Consider the following 19488-nt stretch of genomic DNA (forward strand, 5'->3'; position numbering starts at 1 on the left):
TATATTTTTCTCGGTTTTTACCGATTGAGATTAAGATTCTGCATTAGCATTAAGGTTCAACAAGCCCTCTATTTTTTGCCAAGTGTTATCCTAATCCTCTTATTTATGATCTCATTGGAAGAACTATGGATTCCTTAAATAGTGTATTTTGACTTTTAAACTCAACCTTATTAGCTTAATAAAGAAGGGGTAAGATTTACTATGATAATCATATTGGGTGTGGATTAAATTTAAAGTTGAATCAAATCGAACATAAATAAAAGACAATACAAGTTCCTTCAAAATTGCTTTCTTCCTACACAGAATTCAAATTCGAGACAACACCGATGTGTCTAAAAATGATGTCATTTCAATAGTGATGTGGCTTTCTTCTTTTTGTGGAAGAAACTATTTCAGCTTTCTTCATACTCCAAGCATTAAGGGTTGAAATGTTGACATCAAAAGTGCCATTGTTGAATGCATATAGGTGGGTTTGGTTATCAATGGCCAACTTGGGGTAAACTCTAGCAGTGATGCAAGCTTTTCCTTCCCCACCAAAGCTCTCCACGATCGAATGATCTATCTGCAATTCCAGAACCCCAATGTATTAGTCTGGAGAAAAACTTTGAAATGTTCAAAATGAAGCATTAATAACGGATACAACATACCAGACTTCTAAGAGAAATCTTCTCATGAAGAGGGTCTACGTCGATGAAAGCTCCGTAAGTTTCCTTTTTTAGTCCTTCCCTTAGAGATGACCCGCTCTGATCACTACACATAAGCACAACATACTGGTCGTTACTTCTGAAAACGCGAAAGAAGATTACAGTTTGCTCCGTCAAGTCTTTCGATGCAAAAGCCAGTATTCCGAACGGTCCGACATTGCCTCGAACAGATGCTGTCTTTTGACTACAGAGCAATTGTGGATCCACTGAACTCGGATCCATTAATTCAGCCTCCTTTAAGTTGGACAAGTCGAAGGAAACTTCGACATCGGCCTTTAGCAACATAAAGACAATATGGCTAACTTAATCTTTCACATGTATATGATTCTTGAATATTAATCACAATTAAGAAATATAGCCATACCTGAGAAGCTGTAATGCCTGAGACTTCAAATACAGATCCACCCTTGAGTTCCTTGTTCTCGAAGCTGACATTTCCGGTTCGCTGTTTCTCGATCTCTTCCACGGGCCATTGAATCAATTGCTTACCAGTTCTACTAAGCAGAATGCTTCGAGGAATAGACTGAAAACAAATATCGGTTTTATTAGAAAACTTAAAAATCTTCTATCTAATCCACTCGCAATCATATTTTGTTTCAAAACTTATCTTACCTGAAGACCAGACCAACCTTTCTCTATGCCATCTGTCGTACTGTCGGACTCTTGAATCCATCCCCACAATATCCTTCTCTTCTTGTCAATATCGAAAAATGTCTTAGAAGCATAAAATTTACCATAATCATATCGTAAATCCGAACCATTCTCCAAGAAATCAGTATCAACGGAAAAGTTATCTGTCACAGGCATGTAGTTTCCTAGTACATAGTGATCGCTGTCATTGAAGCTTGCCTTGAGAACATGTTTCGTTGATTCGTCGAGTGAAGAGGTGTCAACTCCATCTTTTCCATCGATCGAAACAGGATAAAAATCAGGACATTCCCACATCCCAGTCCTTGTGGACGAGTGAAGAGGCTCTTTACTCCTAGTCCATGTAACAAAATCTCGGCTTCGATATAGCAGTCCCCATCCATGGCCATCCATTTGGTTTCCGACCAAGACTCTCCATAATCCATCAGGGCCTTGCCAAGCTGTAGTTGGATCCCTAAAGAACTTCGGGTCAATACCATCAACAGGGGTCATTAGAGGATTATGAGATGATTTCACCCATTCCCTCAGCAAAGGATCAGATAGATTCTTCGGCTCGGCTAAGTTTTGAACTTGACGGTTCATGATATCACTCCCGGTGTACAAAATAACAGGCTTTTCGCCCGAAAGGAAGGTGGTCGAGCCAGACCAGCAACCGTTGATATCGAACGGATCATCGGGAGAAAGTGCATTATCATGATGAATCCAGTTGACAAGATCATATGATATGGAATGGGCCCATGTTATGTTGCCCCATACTGCAGCATAAGGGTTATATTGATAGAACAGATGGTAAACTCCCTTGTAATACATAGGACCTGTTGCAGATGAGATCATTTTCACAAGATTTATGAACTTCAGTACAAACCCAATTTATGGGACTTCGTTCGTATGAAGAATTTCAACATTCTAATGATCAAAACATAGAACATATCGAAAACCTTACCATTAGGATCTGCAATGCCATAAGTTCACCATTTGAAGATTATTCCATGTCAAAACAAAACAAAGCAAAAGTCAACTGTAAAGAACTGGGGATAAAAGACTGTAGATCGAATGGTTGTGAGTAAAGCAAACCATTCATCCAGTTTTTGGGAGGCTGAAAGTGGTAAGCAGTCCTATAAGGCTGCTGCTCCATTGACAGGGATTGAACTCTTCCATTTCCAAATAACAAAAAGAAGAAGCAAATGACAAAAACAACATATATCTTCTTCATCGTGAACTTGAGCTTCAGGTCAGCCATCAATGGCACTTCCCCATCTGTTTCCTGGTATTGCAGGGTCAAATGAATTTAAATAACCCTATTAATGCAACTTGTCCACTTGAATATGTTTTTAGTTTATATAACCGGAAAAATAAAACACTTATTACTCAACAAGTGGACACGTTATCCAGAGAGTGCTGCTCTTTGTGGTAGGTAGCTTTATAGTAGTTTATAATATTATCTATGTATTAAAATGAAGATTTTTCAAGTTTTAAATGTCTGTTTAATTATCTCTCAAGTCTTCAAGTCTTTATAGTTTAATCTCTTACGTCTTTGGTTTCAACGTACAATATGTCCTAATGACAATTTTGGACCTTGAACTTGTCAAAAAATCATTTTAACCTTTAATTCGTTTTGACCTTTGAATTTTTAATTTTTTTTTATCAAATTAAACCAAGTGACAAAAACATAGATGTTAAATTCACGTTAGTTATCACTTGAATTTATTATAATTGCATTAATCAAACGAGCTCAGTGGTTAAATGAATAATTGTTATCTTTAGAGGTCTTATGTTCGAGCAAGACAACTGCAGGAATGTTTAAGTATTCATTATTAAATAGTTGAGAGTCTTTCAAACCGATATTACTTTGTATCACTATAAAGTAATTAAAAAAATATTATAATTAATTTGAGATTACAAGATTAAATAAAATGTATACTTCAAAATTACTACATGTTATTTATCCAAAAAAAAATTACTACATGTTTCCTAAAAAGTTAGAAGAGGATAAGAACAAATTTGTTATGGTCACATAAAATATAAAATAGTGATTATTAAACTTTGTTATAGGTTATAGAGAGGGTGAGTGAAAGTAAGAAAAATATGAAGAGTTTTATTAAAATTTATGATTTATAAATAATTTTAAAAATTATAATTTTAAAAAAATACTTTTAAATTTTTAAAAATAAATGATAATTTTGATATATTTTTAAAATGTTCCTTTTTAATATTTACGTAATAATATTTTAAAAGTATAAAAAAATTATAATTATAATTTAATGATCAAGTAACATATTATTCATCAAATTAATGTGTCGTGCCATACTTTTAATAATATTTAATATCCACTAATAGTATGATACACGTTTTAAGAAGTATTTTTAATTAATTCAGTACCTATTTCTATTTTTATCTAAACTTTTTAAAGGATGATTTTTTTATAATTCCAGGATCAAATATATCATTAAGCAAAGGATAACTGGTGGGATGTGGACCATTTTGGGCCACTCATGCTATCCCATGCTCATTTAATGCAATTTCAGGCAAAAGAGGCAGAGAAGGACCAAAATCGAAAGGTTAATATTTGATGTTATAACTATGAATGGGCAATGGGATAAGTCGGTTTTTTAGTCGTAAAATTAAAGGTTTTTTTATTAATTTTGTTTTAATAATTAGGAATGGGCGATATTCTATTTATTTTAAATTTTGAGATAAAACTTAGTTTTTCATATGATCTGATTCAAGTAATTTTTAATTTTTTATGATAATAAAAATAAGAAAGTGTTATTAAAGTGGTTTATGACAATTAAAATATATTTGAAACCTATTGAATAATAAATTAATTATTAGATTTATTTAAATGATTTAAATGTTGATTTGAATTCTCGCTTATCTATTTTTATTTGTTTAACGTTAACTACAAAATATTGGAATTTAAATTTGAAACATAGAATTTGATCCAATGATTTAATGTGCCCAATTGCTCCTCTGAGACCTAGGTTTGATCCCTCTCAGTTTCATTCTTCTTCAATTTATTTTCACTTCAATTAGGTAGTACCAAAATTAAAATAAAATTAAGACTGAATCGACTGAATAAGTAAGTAATTATGATCAAATATATAATTATATTAATTATTTTAATTGACACATTAAATCTTTTTTTTAAAATATTAACGACAAATGACTTAATTCATATTACCATTTAAATAATTAAGTGGTGTAACTGATAAAAATAAAAAAATCAATGATCAAATTAAAATCCTCTCATAATTTAGTGGTCACGAGTGTAAATTACTCTAAATATTTTAGTCTAATTTGCAACAACAAAAACCTTCATTTACACTTTGTGAGAAGAACGGAATCGTAGAATATTTAAAGGTTTCTCAAGAACTGTAGACGAAATCCTCAAATTTGTCAAAGACGTTGTTGAAATTCAACTTCGAGGAAAGAATATTAACCGTTTAGATAGTATTAATATCAATCTTTGTAATACTTGGGGTATAGCTTAACCGATTATTCTTTTTGTAATTAGGTTGTAAATATTTTGTGATTGGTTGTTTTTACTTTGTATTTTGACTCTTCTTTGGGTAATAAAATTATTTATTTATCCAAAAAAAACCCTAAAGGCCCAACGAATGTAAAAGAACGGTTGAAATGGCAAAGTCCAATATTCAAAAGCCCAAATTCAATTAAACTCTGTTTGCTTAACTAACGTAAAAGCATTGAATCGAATTAGCGTTTTCCGGACGAAATTAGGTATGTACACAAGACATTGTTAAATGCATTGGGTGGAGTCCTCCCCACGAAGGATGGACTAAACTAAACGCTGATGGCGCACTCAAAACAAGCACAAACATAGCAGCTGCAGGGGCTGCTATTCGAAACACGAACGGGACTCGGATCACACGCAGGCTATAACCATTAACCAGAATATCGGGGCATGCTCGATCACGATGGCTAGTTGATAGCTCTGAATCATGGATTCCGCAAAGTGAAGGTGGAATGTGATAATGCCTCAATAGTTCTTACATTGTTAGACAGTGCAGCTGAGACAGGAATTCTTTTAGCCTGGTGAGGATAATTTGCAGCTGACAGTGCCATAAATATGAGGATTATGTGTATATATATATATACACATATTTGGGATTACAATTGCAGTGCAGAAGCCAATGATCAAAACAACAGATATCTTCGTTCTAACAGCTCTCGAAGGTTGGGTTGAATCGTCTCCTGGTTCTTGTTAATCCAACTTGTCCATTTGAATATTTGCTTAGTTTCTATAAACGAGAACATGTATTTATTAATGTCTTTACTCTGAATGTTGCAAACGTTAAAAACAATAGACGATAGATGTGGGATAAAAACTATCAAAGAAAGTGGCATGGCATGAACCGTATAGCCTTTCTTGTTTTTGATTTGTCATTCTTTCACATTCGTCAAAAGTAAAAAGAGCTGGAAATGAGCAACAAAAGTAACAATGGAAAAGAAAGTAGCCCAGAAATATCTGCAAGTCTATATGTACTACAATACGTGAAAAAACAGGAATGATTGCTCCATTTCTTTCATCATTTCATTCTCAGGCTGTCGCATTTCTTGTCCAACCCTAATTCACTATGTGCTTATATGTATGTATGACGTACACAAACACACATGATTTCAAACGAGTGTGGCATGAGACTGATAAGCCATGTGGGTCTTCAACCATGTGGATAACTTGGTCCACACACTGCCTGAATCTGATTGAAACCGCAGCTGAGCTGCCTTAAACGAAAACAAGATAAGATTAACCTTAATATTAGGAATGGACATAAAGGAAACGGATGAAAACTGTCTTTTAATTTATTTATTTTCTTAAAATTTTATAAATTTATCTTTTAACATAAGATTATACGCAATTAATACCCAACTGAAATGTTACAATTAAAGATGATTTATATGTGAGGCTATTGATTGAACCTTCAAAAATATCTCACGTCATATGTCTGTCAATATATATTCCCTTCCATTATTGAGACAAAGCCTACATCAAAAGTAGTGCACTCTCCACCTCATATATCCAATTCATAGTCATTTTAGAGAAGAAATGTTCAGAAAGTATACTCTCTTTTCCGGAAATCCGTAGAAAATATTCACACTTTTCATTTCTCCTCTCTATTTAAAACTCAATTCAATTATTTTATAGATTGTTACAAATTATTTATTTTAAAAAATAATTCAAATTTGAATTGATTTGAATATGAAAAAAAACCAAACTCAAAATAAATATATTATATCCGATCAAAGACTAAATCAAATTATATTTTATTAATTGTTAAATTAAATAATTATTGACGGATGATAAAATACTCAACTCAATCTCTTACCATCCTATTATGTATAACGAAGTGGCAAGTAATTTAACTATACACATCTTACCATACTCTAATCATGGATAGATACAAAATCTTACACTAGGGGAATAAAAATTTAAAATTTTAGGAAGAAATTAATTTATAAAATAATTAGATGATGAAAATATATTATTAATTAAAAGTAAAAAATCTAAAGAATATATCGATTTCAATCTTTGTATAATTATGGATTGAAATGATAGCACTAGCGTTGACTCTGGTTTCTGCGTTCTTTCTATCTTTCTATCATAGTACTGTGGGAATATTGCATAACTTTTTTTTTTCTCTTCCTCTTGGGAAAATCATAGTTATAAATGACTCCACAATGTCAATGACAAAAAAAATTACAAAATTCTCGATTTGATATAAATATATAAATGTAATATTTTCTATTACTTTTGCTGTTTGATGAAATGCATTTTGTTTTTTATTGACAAATTCGAAGTTGGGACATGACGCATCTTCTTTTTCATCCTTTGGTTGTATGCAAAATATTGGATGCTTAATGATAAATATTATAACAACAGTCAAAGCCTTTTCACATCACACGAAATAACATTTCATATTATATTTGTGTAAAACATATACAATATACTTTACTACGTATCGATGTTTTGTATATATTTTAAAAGCTTTGTTTTTTTTATTTTATGATAAAAGATCATATTAAAATGTAATTAATTAAAAGTTCAAACATGTAAAATTAGTTTTTGTCAATGTTATATCTGTTGGGAAGTTGAGAGTTAATTAGTTTGTTCAGTTAGCAGTTAGTTGGAAGTCGGTTAGTATGTTAACTGACTAATTTGAATTGTATATAAATGGAGTGTACTGAAATGGTTAATAATAGAGTTGAGGTATTTTTTTCCACACGTGTTTTACATGGTATCAGAGGAAAGGTCTCGTGTGGCTCGACCTTTTCTGATTTTTCCGTCTTTTTTTTTGCACTGATTCATCTTCTCTTCTTTCTTTGTTTCCATGGACTCGATTGGTTTCACGCACCCTCTCTACCTTCATCCGTCGAATACGCCTGGGATTGTCCTGGTCTCACATCAGTTAACGGGAATTGAGAATTATAATCTCTGGAGCCGCTCGATTCGTATTGCGTTTTTAGCGAAGAACAAGTTAGGGTTCATCGACGGTGACTGTGCTCGGGGTGATTTCGCTGAACTCTTGTAACCGCAGTGGGATCGGTGTAACGTAATCATTTTGTCATGGATTTTGAACACAGTAAGTGCTGATCTCTCGGCGGGATTGGTGTTCGCTTCCACTAAAGCACTTGTTTGGAAGGATCTGAAGGAGCGCTTCAGCAAGGTTGATGGGTCACGAATTTTTTTCTTACATCGAGAGATTGCTCTCTTTACTCAGGGTGATTCGTCCGTTTCCACCTATTATTCGCGGCTGAAATTGCTTTGGGATGAATACAGTGCATTAGTTCTTGTATCTTCCTGTACATGCGTTGATTCCTCGCAAGCCTTGAATCATGCTCTTCAACAACGATTGTTTCAGTTTCTAATGGGGTTGAATGAGATATATTCTGCGATTCGAAGCCAGATTCTTCTTCTGGATCCTCTTCCTTCGGTTAATCGGGCGTATTCAATAGTGGTTCAGGAGGAGTCACAGAGATATTTGTCCTCCGGCGTTTCTCCTCTTTCTGATGCGACAACTATGTACTCCAATTCCTCTAATCCTCGTCGTGGCAGATTCAATGGAGTTTGTGATTTTTGTAAAATTCGTGGCCATAAACGGGAGCAGTGTTATCGGCTCAATGGCTTCCCTCATGAGTTCAAATTCACAAAGGTAAAGAAGTCTTCTTCTGCCATGGTGGCTAACTTTGAGCAGAGTGATACCCGTTCTGAGTCTTCCCCTGTGACTGCTCCGTTGGCACCGATGTTTACAACGGACCAGTATAACCGCTTGCTAGAGCTCCTCAATAAGGATGTTCATGATTCTGGTGATGTTGTTGCTGCCAACTTTGCAGGTATGATTCATAGTGGTTTACCTGCTTCTAAACGTAATTTCATTACTTGGATTCTTGACATTGGTGCCACATACCATATGTTGTCTAGCTTTGAATGCTTGAGCAACCCTGTTGTATGTACCTCACGATATGTTCATCTCCCGAATGGTAAAACCATTCCTATAACACATACTGGTTTTTATTGGTTTGATTATTCTCATTGTTTACGAAATGTACTATATGTCCCTTCCTTCACTCACAATTTATTATATGTTTCCAAACTGACAGTTGACTTAAATTGTGCTGTTCAGTTTTATCCTGATTTTTGTGTCTTTCAGGATCTCTTCAGTGGCAAGATGCTGGGGATTGATAAGAAACAAGGGGGCTTATACATTCTTCATTCTTTTGGTTCTTTTATTAGTTTTGCTTCTAAGGTACATTTCAATGTTAAAACTCATTGTATGTCCTCTATTAATAATAAAACTTCCATTTGGCATTCTCGCTTAGGACATGCTTCTTTTCTCAAATTGCATCATATGTCATTAGGTGACTGTAAATTGGATTCCTCTGTTATTCATTCTTGCTCAGTTTGTCCTTTAGCTAAACAAGCTCGGTTGTCTTTCCCAATAAGTCAATCTCGGTCTAGTCTATTTACTGAAACTAAAGTCTGATGCCATTGTCTCTTTAAAGAAGTTTTTTTCTTTGGTCCTTACTCAATTTGAAGCTTTTATAAAAATCATTCGTAGTGATAATGGTTCTGAATTTTTCAGCAAAGACTGTGCGTCTCTTTTCTCTTCTCTTGGTATTGTTCATCAGTCCTCTTGTATTGATACTCTTCAGCAAAATGGGGTAGCTGAAATGAAGCATAAACATTTATTAGAAGTAGCCCGTGCCCTTCGGTTTCAGTTTAGGGTGCCTATTAAGTTTTGGGGAGAGTGTGTTTTAGCTGCTTGTTACTTAATTAATAGGCTTCCTTCTGCTGTTCTTGGTTGGAAATCTCCATATGAAATGTTTCATCATAAGCCACCTTCTTTGTTACATTTAAAGGTCTTTGGTTGCTTGGGTTATGCTACTGAAACTAAACCTCGTGATAATTTTTTTTCCTAGAGCTATTTCTTCGGTTTTTATGGGATACTCAGAAACACAAAAGGGTTATTTGATGTTTAGTCTTGTTTCTAAGACTTTTTTTGTTAGTAGAGATGCAAGGTTTCATGAGGATTCCTTTCCTTTTCATTCACCTGAGTTGTCGTCCAGGCTATTTCCTTCTCAACCTGTTATACATGATTTAGAATTTTTTGTCACTGACCTATCTGTGACAGATATGTCTTTAGTCCATAACAATCCTTCCAATTTATCTCAGCAGTCTCAATCTAGTCCTAGTGTTGGTGATCAAGTGTCTCCTACATCTGTCACTTCTCGTTCTTCTAATGTTCCTATTGATCCGGTTGTTCGGAGGTCCTCCAGAGTGTCTAAGCCTCCTTTGTGGTTGAATAAGATGAGTGTGTTTCTTGTCAATCACCCACTTCTAGCAATTATCCCATCTCAAATTAATTTCTTATTCTCATCTTCCATTTTCCACTCAATCTTTTCTCTCTTCCACTTCTATTATTAAACCTACTAGTTATAATGATGCCATTAAAGATCCTTTATCGGTCACTGCCATGCAAGAGAAGATTCAAGCATTAGAGTTAAACAATACTTGGTATGTCGTTCCTTTGCCACCGGGTAAGGTTCCCATTGGATGCAAGTGGGTGTATAAGGTCAAGTTTAGGTCCAATGGTGAGATTGAGCGTTACAAGGCACGTTTGGTTGCGAAGGGGTATAATCAGCGCGAAGGTGTGGATTTTGTTGAGACCTTCTCTCCCGTTGCTAAACTTGTCACGGTACGAACAATTTTAGCAATTACCTCTTTACAATGTTGGCCATTGTTTCAAATGGATGCACATAATGCCTTTCTTCAAGGCAATTTGTTTGAGGAGGTATATATGGAGTTGCCTCAAGGATTCTGCAGCCAGGGGGAGAACATGGTGTGCAGGCTGTAGAAGTCTATTTATGGCCTAAAATAAGCATCTAGGCAGTGGAACATGAGGTTGACTGAAGCCTTGGTTGCTGCTGGATATAGCCAAAGTAAGTTTGATTACTCACTTTTTACGAAAAAAGAAGGAACAAATATAGTGGCCATGCTTATATATGTTAATGACTTGTTGAATACTGGAAATAGTGCTGCCATGATAGAAGAGTTGAAAGCAATCTTGCATGCTAGTTTCAGGATGAAGGATCTAGGGGAACTTAAGTATTTTCTTGGGTTTGAGATACTTATATCTAGAGAAGAAATTTTGTTGAACCAAAGGAAGTATGCACTAGAGTTAATAGAAGAAACATGATTAGGAGGTGCTAAACCAGTTTGCACTCCTATGAAACATAATGTAAAACTTACTTCTACTGGCTATGATTCTGGTCTGATTGAAAATTGTAAAGAAAAGTTAGATGATGAAGTGTTGCAGGATGATAAAGAAGTTTTCCAGAGATTGATAGGAAGATTGATTTATCTCACTCATACAAGACCAGATATTACCTTTGTGGTGCACCATTTGAGTCAGTTTATGCAACAACCAAAAAGATCACACTTGGAAGCTGCTCTTCGAGTGGTGAGGTATATTAAAAAGAATCCTGGTCAAGGAATTTTGCTGTCCTCTACAGGAGAATGTCAGCTAACAGCCTTTTGTGATGCTGACTGGGCAGCTTGTTTAATGACAAGGAGATCAGTTACTGGTTTCTGTGTTAAACTAGGAGATTCATTAATCTCTTGGAAATCAAAAAGACAAAATACAATAGCAAATTCATCAGCAGAGGCAGAGTACAGAAGCATGGCGATGGTGGCAGCTGAAATTGTTTGGCTAAGAGGTCTGTTATTAGAACTGGGTGTAAAGGATCTTCAACCGACCAGACTTTACTGTGATAGCAAGGCAGCATTGCAAATTGCAGCAAACACAATCTTTCATGAGAGGACAAAGCATATAGAAATAAACTGCCATTTTATCCGAGAAAAAATTCAAGAAGGAGCGATCAGCACAGCTTATGTTCCAACAACAAATCAATTAGCAGATGTCCTAACCAAAGCCTTAGGAGCTCGGCAACATGAATATTTAATTTCCAAGTTGGGAGTCAAAGATGTCTTTGGACTGCCAACTTGAGGGGGAGTGTTGGGAAGTTGAGAGTTAGTTAGTTTGTTAATTAGTTAGCAGTTAGTTGGAAGTCAGTTAGTATGTTAACTGACTAATTTGAATTGTATATAAATGGAGTGTATTGAAATGTTTAATAATAGAGTTGAGGTATTTTTTTCCACACGTGTTTTACAATATCATTAATTAGTGTTTTTAAGTATAATCTTTCCAGGATTGAGAGCAGCTTCTGTGGAAGACCTCCGACAATCAGAAAAATAAAAATAAAAATAAAATGCAATGCATGTATAAATACATAAATAAATACATAGTTGAACTGTCTTCATATGCAGTCTTCATATGCTCGTCTGTAATGGGAAATAATCCCTGCAAATAAATCCATGCGTAAAAATCTATGCATATCGATAGAAACGTAAGACCCGACTAAATTTAAAAAGAGGAAACCTGAAGAGAATGGTACACAGAAGTCAACGATAGCACGCTACGAGAAGGAATAAAGTCAAATGGGTTAAAACCTAAACTAAGGCAACAGTACTCCGCTACCCTAGTTCTAAGCCTACATAAATTCTAATGACAGAAACGTATATAAAGTAGAATTCATGGAAATTATTACAAAGGCATTAAAAGGAAGACATAGATGTTTCACCATATGCCTGTGACCCGTACTACTCGGCTACCCTGATCTTAAGTCTACATACTTTCCTATCAGAGGTCATATCCTCGGTAAGGTCTAAATCCTTCAAATCAGATCTCAAGCATATGAAGACTTCAAATCATAGGTCAATAATCTTTAAAGTATGTGATTAAAAGTTCTCGGTTGAGATCTTCAATTTCTCTTATGTTGTAGTTTCAATACTTTTTAAGAGCAAAATTCTCATTCCCTCTCTCCTTGATAAAAAGTATAATCTTTCTAATTTACCTTTATCTTGCATGAATGTGAAAACATGATCAAGCCTATTTTGTCTTTTTTGTGATCCATCTCGAATTTGGATCGAAATCAACGGTAAGATCAACATGAAATAAATTATATATTAAAGATAAAATTTAACGAGATTTGACTTCTTCATAGATATAGAAACAATAATAAACTATAAAAAACAGAAATAGTACAAATATAAAAAAAATATATATCTCAAAACATGACATAAAAATCAGTGTATCTAAAAAATACTCTCAAAATTCATATAAAATTCATTTATGCAACATAAAATCTTAACAGTTGTATAAATCATAAGAAAAAAAATTAAATCTCTCTTAAATAAGCTTCTTTTATAATTCTAAAAAATCTAATGCCTATCATAAATTAATAGATAAAACAAACCTAATCATTAAATAATTTTCAACTATTAAAATTATAATAAATATAACTTAATTATTAAATTAAATTTAAATCAATTTATAATACCGAAAAAGTACGTTAAACTCATTTAATATAAAATAATTTAATAATGAAAGCACTCCTTAAGACTGTTAAACGAGGCATGCATGATGTTGATATTGTGTTTGTGTTCATAAAATAACTAAAATAAGGGAATTATGAGCTGGAATCATATATGTAATGGTGTGGATTATAGTAAAACCTGCAAACTGAAATTAATAGACAGACAGATATGTAATAAACAATGTAAAAGCTGAAAATGACAAATGAAAACGCATTAAACACACAGTTTCCCCTCTTTTAAAAAGCAAAAAATCGATCGATCTAGGAGTGTGAAGACAAAAAGCAATTGTGATACATGAATAAAACATATATATTAATAGACAATGTATCTCCAAATAAACATGTCACATTGTTGTGTCCAGTTAGAAGTTGATGTCTTTTAATAAGAAAAAAATCCTTCCGAATTTAATCTATATAACTTTTTATTTATATTAAAAGAGATAAATTATGATCAAACGATCAACCAATTTTATCATCATTATTTTTTAACTGTTAATATAAGATTACAATAAATTACTCTAAACTATCTAATGTGAAATTTGATATAAAGAGATATCACAAACATTGAATATAAATAACTTTATGTAGGAGTAAAGAATAAAATTTTTATTCAGCTTATTAACGAGACATCACCGTAAGCTTAATGAATTGTAAATTATATAAATTAATATATTAAACATTAACCCATATAAATGTGTTTGAAAACAATAGCTTGTGCACAGGGTTCAATCATTGATGTGGTTAAAGAAGTTGGACATTTCTTATCCTCCTCATGTTGCTCCCTCCCAACTTTCAATTTCTCTCTCATCAGCAATAATTTAAGCGATGATGATGGGTTGGGCAGCTCATATGGGGACCGACATCTTTTTTTTCCCACTTATAAACTGAGAGTAATAGTTAAAGAGTTAATCCCAACACGTTAAACAGTACTCATATACATACGGTGTTGGTAAGTTTTTAAAAAATAATTTTGGAGTGCGTCTGCTGGAACAATTTGGAATTCAATCACTGAACCAATCATTCTTTTACGTAAGTTTCTCAGAAGAAAGACGTTTTGCTTTCTAACCTCTTTTTATTCTTCCTTAAAAAGCCTGTAATCAACTTGCTGTCTTTCTTTGAAAATGACACAGGTGATGTACTCTCTTCTGGTTAAGAGGTTTTTTTTTAATAATTTAAGGTGATTATTAGATAATATATGTTTAAAATTTTGTTAACTAGTAATGTACATATATTCTACGGACGTAAATATTTGAACTTGAGACATCTAAAGAGAAAAACATCATTTTTTATCACTTAGGTCATTTGATAGATTCCGATAATATTATTGTTATTATAACGATTATGTGATTTTTAATTATAAAAATAATTTTATGTATCCTTTGGTTTTGATTATTTAATTGAATAACAATAAAAATATATTTATGTATTACTTTAACTTGTTAAATCAATTATGTATGAATATGAATCAACTAATAATTTTGTAATAATATAAGACCAAACCAAACTAGACTAAAATAGAATATATAAATTCTAAATTGCATGGTTAGTTTAGGAAAAACTGTGAATATAAAAAATTAGAAAAATAAAAATACATGAAAAATATTTAAGAAAATAATTTAAAATCTACACTGATTGGTCAAATCATTTACAGATGAGCACAAATTTATTAAATTCGTCATATGTTAAGATATTTTTCATGAATAAAGCCTAAAGTCATATTGTTAAATTAAATAAAAAATAATCAGAATAAAATAAATTTATTTTACTTAAAAAGTAAATTCGTATGTATTGAAGACCCGTATTAACACAAATATAATAGATACAACAAATATTATATTTAAACTTACCTGAAAATTAAGTCTTAACTTAATAGGTACAAAAAAACCATAATTAGAACAAAATACTAGATCTCTTAAATAAAGTCAGAGGTTCGAATCCTGGCATTTGCGGATGGAGCAAATCGAGTTAGGAGGGTCGTCGTCGCATCTGTAGTATTCGATCCAGATTAGTCGATCAATAGATCGAAAACCGATAGTTATACTAAAAAAATAAATTAATAAATAAAAAATATTATATTTAAACTTACCTGAATATTAAATCTTAACCTAATAGATACAACAAAACCATTATTAGAACAAAATACTAGTGCCATCTTTTATATATGGATTACTTTTATGTCTACTTTTAATGTTAAGAGGGAAGGCAGTGAGAAAATGGTGGAATAAATCGGTGCTTGTTTGTCAAGAAAAGCATAAAAATGTTAAAAATCAAATGAGAGAATTCTTTACACCCCTCTGATAGAGTAAGCCTAAGAAGAAAACAAAATAAAAGACAGAAAGTGAAAAAGCTTAGCTAACTCTCTATTTGCTTTGGATTTTTTGGTATTTGATTTTGGGATAAGTGGAGTGTTTGTTTCTCAGGAATCTCTCTCTCCTCAACAATTCTTAGCCACAGCTCTATCAATCTCTTATACCTCTCCCAATCTCTCATGTTTTCCAGTTCATATTTATTTAGTTTCCTTTTAAAATCTTTTCTGGGTTCATTTTATGAGTCTTTTTCATGGCGTTATGTTAATTGATCTTCATGGTGTTATCATCTGCAACAAGCGAAGTGTTCTCTCTTTTTCTCTTTGGAACTTGAAGAGTAGCTTATACAAGTTTTCTCTTCTTGCTGTAATTATTACTTTCCACTAGGAATAGCCTTTCTAAATTAGGGTTTTAAGCAGATCTCAGAACATTCTGTGATTTCTGTCATACACATACATATTATAAGGTTGATATATATATATATACATATATGTATGTCTAATGATGGACAAGAGTATGTCAAATTTGACTTCAACATCTGGTGAATTTAGTGCTTCTTCAGGGACTGCCACAGTACTGTACCCACAACATTCTTTTGCTTCAACAAACCAAGCACCCACTGCAGTAAAGAAGAAGAGAAATCTACCAGGCAACCCAGGTTTTTATTATTTTTTCTAAAAAACAATCAAAATCAACGAAAACAGTCCGAGTTTGGGGTTTCAATATTGTATTTTTTTCCCCTGCGTTTTCAGACCCGGATGCTGAAGTGATAGCTTTGTCGCCCAAGACACTGTTGGCGACAAACAGATTCATATGTGAGATCTGCAACAAAGGGTTCCAGAGAGACCAGAATCTCCAGCTACACAGAAGAGGACACAATCTGCCATGGAAGCTAAAGCAAAGAACAAACAAGGAAGTGGCGAGGAAGAAAGTGTATGTGTGCCCGGAGACAACATGCGTGCACCACGACCCGTCTAGGGCACTCGGGGACCTCACGGGGATCAAGAAACACTTTTGCAGAAAGCATGGAGAGAAGAAATGGAAGTGCGAAAAGTGTTCAAAGACTTACGCTGTTCAATCTGACTGGAAAGCTCATTCCAAAATTTGTGGCACCAGAGAGTATAGATGTGACTGCGGCACCCTTTTCTCCAGGTAAAAAAATTAACATTCATTAAGTTAAGATCTTTAAATATTCCTCAAATCTTTCATTTCATTTCATCTCTCTTCACTCTCCTGCATGCGCATTGCGTCAGCTTCTGGTGTGTGTCTGTAATTGATATATACAGTACAAAAAGGGGTTTGAGGAACAATTTTTAATGGCCAAAGAGAACCGGATAGTGGTGCTTTGGATTAAGAAATTAGTATGCTGTTGTCCATTAAGTAGCTGTTTTTGTTTTATTTGCTTGTTTTTTTGTACAGGAGGGACAGTTTCATTACTCACAGAGCTTTTTGTGATGCCTTGGCCGAGGAGAGTGCAAGGGCAATTACAGCACAACAAATTCCTGATTCTTCAGTTTCACATATGATCAACAACCTGCAACCCCAGCTCCATAGCCATGGCTTCAATGCCCTATCAGTCAAAACAGCTGGAACTGAAGATAGCATTAATCCACTATGGTTAGAGTTAGACCACAGACTGTCACAAAAGCAAAACCCTAGCCAAAACATGTCTCCAATAGCTTCACCACACACGTCTGCAACTGCACTCTTGCAAAAAGCAGCTCAAATGGGTGTTACCATGAGCCAACAATCACCTGTAGCCATGCAAAGTCGACCTTACATATTAGCCGGAACCAGTGATTCCACATCTTTTGCCGAGTTACCAGATGGTTCTGGTCTGGGTTTATTCTCACGTGATCAAGACCGTGGAAGCGGGGTTCCCCATTGGAATAAAGCTGCAGCTATCACCTCTGGTTTCATGGAACAGTACTCTTCTGCTCCTCCAAATTCTCTTCTCAATGAAATGCTGTGCTCTTTGCCTTCTGCAACTGGGTTTGACGGGTCTTCACCATTTGAACAGTCTTTCGATAGGACATGGAACACCAAAGGAAACACCAGTAATGGTGCTACAGCCACGGGAGGGAACAATGATGGGAATGGGACGACAAGAGATTTCTTGGGTCTTAAAGCATTTCCCGATAGAGATCATTTCCCCAACTTAGCCGAGCTTAATCATCGTTTCAACACTTCTTCTTCAACATATGGTCAACAAAACCAGCATACTCAAACACCATGGCAAGGTTAGGTTATGGTTCTTCAGATTTCTCAATTTTTATCATAGTTCAATTGTTATATATATTAATACAATGATTTTTTCTAGAACAATTGATTTTTTATACATTTTATGTAACTAAAAACCTTTGTCCAATGGAAAAACGAGGGCTATGCTAAGTAGTGCTGCAATCCTATCCCAATATGCAAACAGTGCTTGGAATTTGTCTGCTTGCTTAGTCGTGGATGCTATTTGTCTGTGAAAACAAAAAGGTGCTGCTCCCCTTGCTTTTACGCCTTAAATTTAATGTCTATAAAGGCTTTAAAATCCCGAGGTCAATTGTGAATTGATATTGACTCCAGAGTCTGATTAGGGTTTTAGGGTGCGGTTGATTCGTAAAAAAGTACTTTCACACAAATCTTTTTAAGAAAATATGATTTTTAGTATTTAATTTAAGGTAAAAATTGTTTAAAATTATATTATTTGTTGTATGAAAAAACATAAATTTTGTTACAATTTTGATAGACTTATATATATATATGATCTTTGTATTTATCACTAAAAATAATTATGTTTAATTATTTTTAGTGTTTGTAGTTTTATTTCGTCAAGTCTTACATGTATTATCATGATATTATACCTAGATGTTGTTAATGAGTTAAGCAGATCGAACTCGACTTAATTAAATATTGGTAAAAATTCAACTTAAATTCAAGCTCGACTTCAAACCTCAACAAGTTGAGTCGAGCAAAGTCCAACTCGACTCGATAAGTTCATGAGTAACTGATTAAACTTTTTTATATAATATTTTTAGTAGTTATCTTAAAAAAATATTTCATTAAAAAAGTACTAATTTAATAGATAATAAAAGGAGATGATAAATTGTTAATCTATTAATTTTCTAATAAATAATAAAAAAATACTAAATTATTAATTAATATTTTACTACACTAAAAAATCAAACCCTAGTTATTATCTTAATGTATTTGTGGATTATTATTTTGGAGTTTAGACTTTGAAATACTTCATACACTCTTTTGATAATTTTTTTGTTAAAATTATTATTTTATGTTTATATTAAGCTCTATATAGTATTATCTATAGCTAAGAAAATAAGGTAGAAATTCGGTGAGCAATGAGCATCGAGCTTAACGAGCAACAAGTTTTATTTAAGGAGCACGAGTCGAGTAAAATTTTAACAAGCAAATAGTCGAGTTAAGCAACAAAATATTTTAATGAGCACAAGTCAAACACTGCACAACTCGCGATCGACTAGATCGATAGGCACCCCTAATTATATCATGTGAAAATAATAATATCATCGTCTAAAAATTTTAAAATATATAAAAATAATAATATATTCAAATTCAACTTTAATGGCTTTTAATAGACATAGATGAAATCTGTTCAATATTAACTATATATATATATATATATATCAATTTTTTCCTTATTTATTTAAATAGAGATGAAATTAAAACATCACTTATGATATTTATATTTGATTCTATCAAATAGTTGTCAATTAATCACTATTTTTAATTAACTGATCGATGAAATTGTTGTACTTAAAAGGTATATTTCACACTTCAAAAGTTTTTTCTAAACTCGTTAACTTTGTATATTATAAATAAATTGATAATATATAAATGGTTTATAAACTCGG

At 33.1% G+C, this 19488-nt stretch overlaps 2 protein-coding genes across 3 annotated transcripts; one reads left to right on the plus strand and one right to left on the minus strand.

Annotated features, from left to right (window-relative positions):
- Positions 1–275: 275 nt before the first annotated feature.
- LOC120192500 (beta-fructofuranosidase, insoluble isoenzyme CWINV1-like) lies at positions 276–17632 on the minus strand. Of its 2 annotated transcripts, XM_039195274.1 has the most exons (7): positions 17620–17626; positions 2427–2559; positions 2296–2304; positions 1317–2167; positions 1069–1227; positions 648–977; positions 277–562 (listed from the first exon to the last, which is right to left on the minus strand). In XM_039195274.1, the coding sequence occupies exons 1-7, from the start codon at positions 17620–17622 to the stop codon at positions 350–352; spliced, it is 1698 nt and encodes a 565-aa protein (XP_039051205.1). In that variant the 5' UTR covers positions 17623–17626; the 3' UTR covers positions 277–349. The 2 variants fall into 2 exon arrangements, with proteins under 2 accessions (XP_039051206.1, XP_039051205.1); XM_039195275.1 differs by having other exon boundaries at positions 276–562; positions 1317–2188; positions 2235–2559; positions 17620–17632.
- LOC120192501 (protein indeterminate-domain 7-like) lies at positions 15954–17880 on the plus strand. Its single transcript, XM_039195276.1, has 7 exons — positions 15954–16268; positions 16363–16762; positions 17030–17096; positions 17142–17386; positions 17438–17455; positions 17504–17659; positions 17699–17880. Exons 1-7 carry the CDS (start codon positions 16112–16114, stop codon positions 17853–17855), a joined length of 1200 nt encoding a protein of 399 aa, XP_039051207.1. The 5' UTR covers positions 15954–16111; the 3' UTR covers positions 17856–17880.
- Positions 17881–19488: the final 1608 nt, after the last annotated feature.

This window comes from Hibiscus syriacus, unplaced genomic scaffold (assembly GCF_006381635.1).
Source record: "Hibiscus syriacus cultivar Baekdansim isolate YM2019G1 unplaced genomic scaffold, ASM638163v2 tig00116975_pilon, whole genome shotgun sequence".
Classification (NCBI taxonomy): Eukaryota; Viridiplantae; Streptophyta; class Magnoliopsida; order Malvales; family Malvaceae; genus Hibiscus; species Hibiscus syriacus.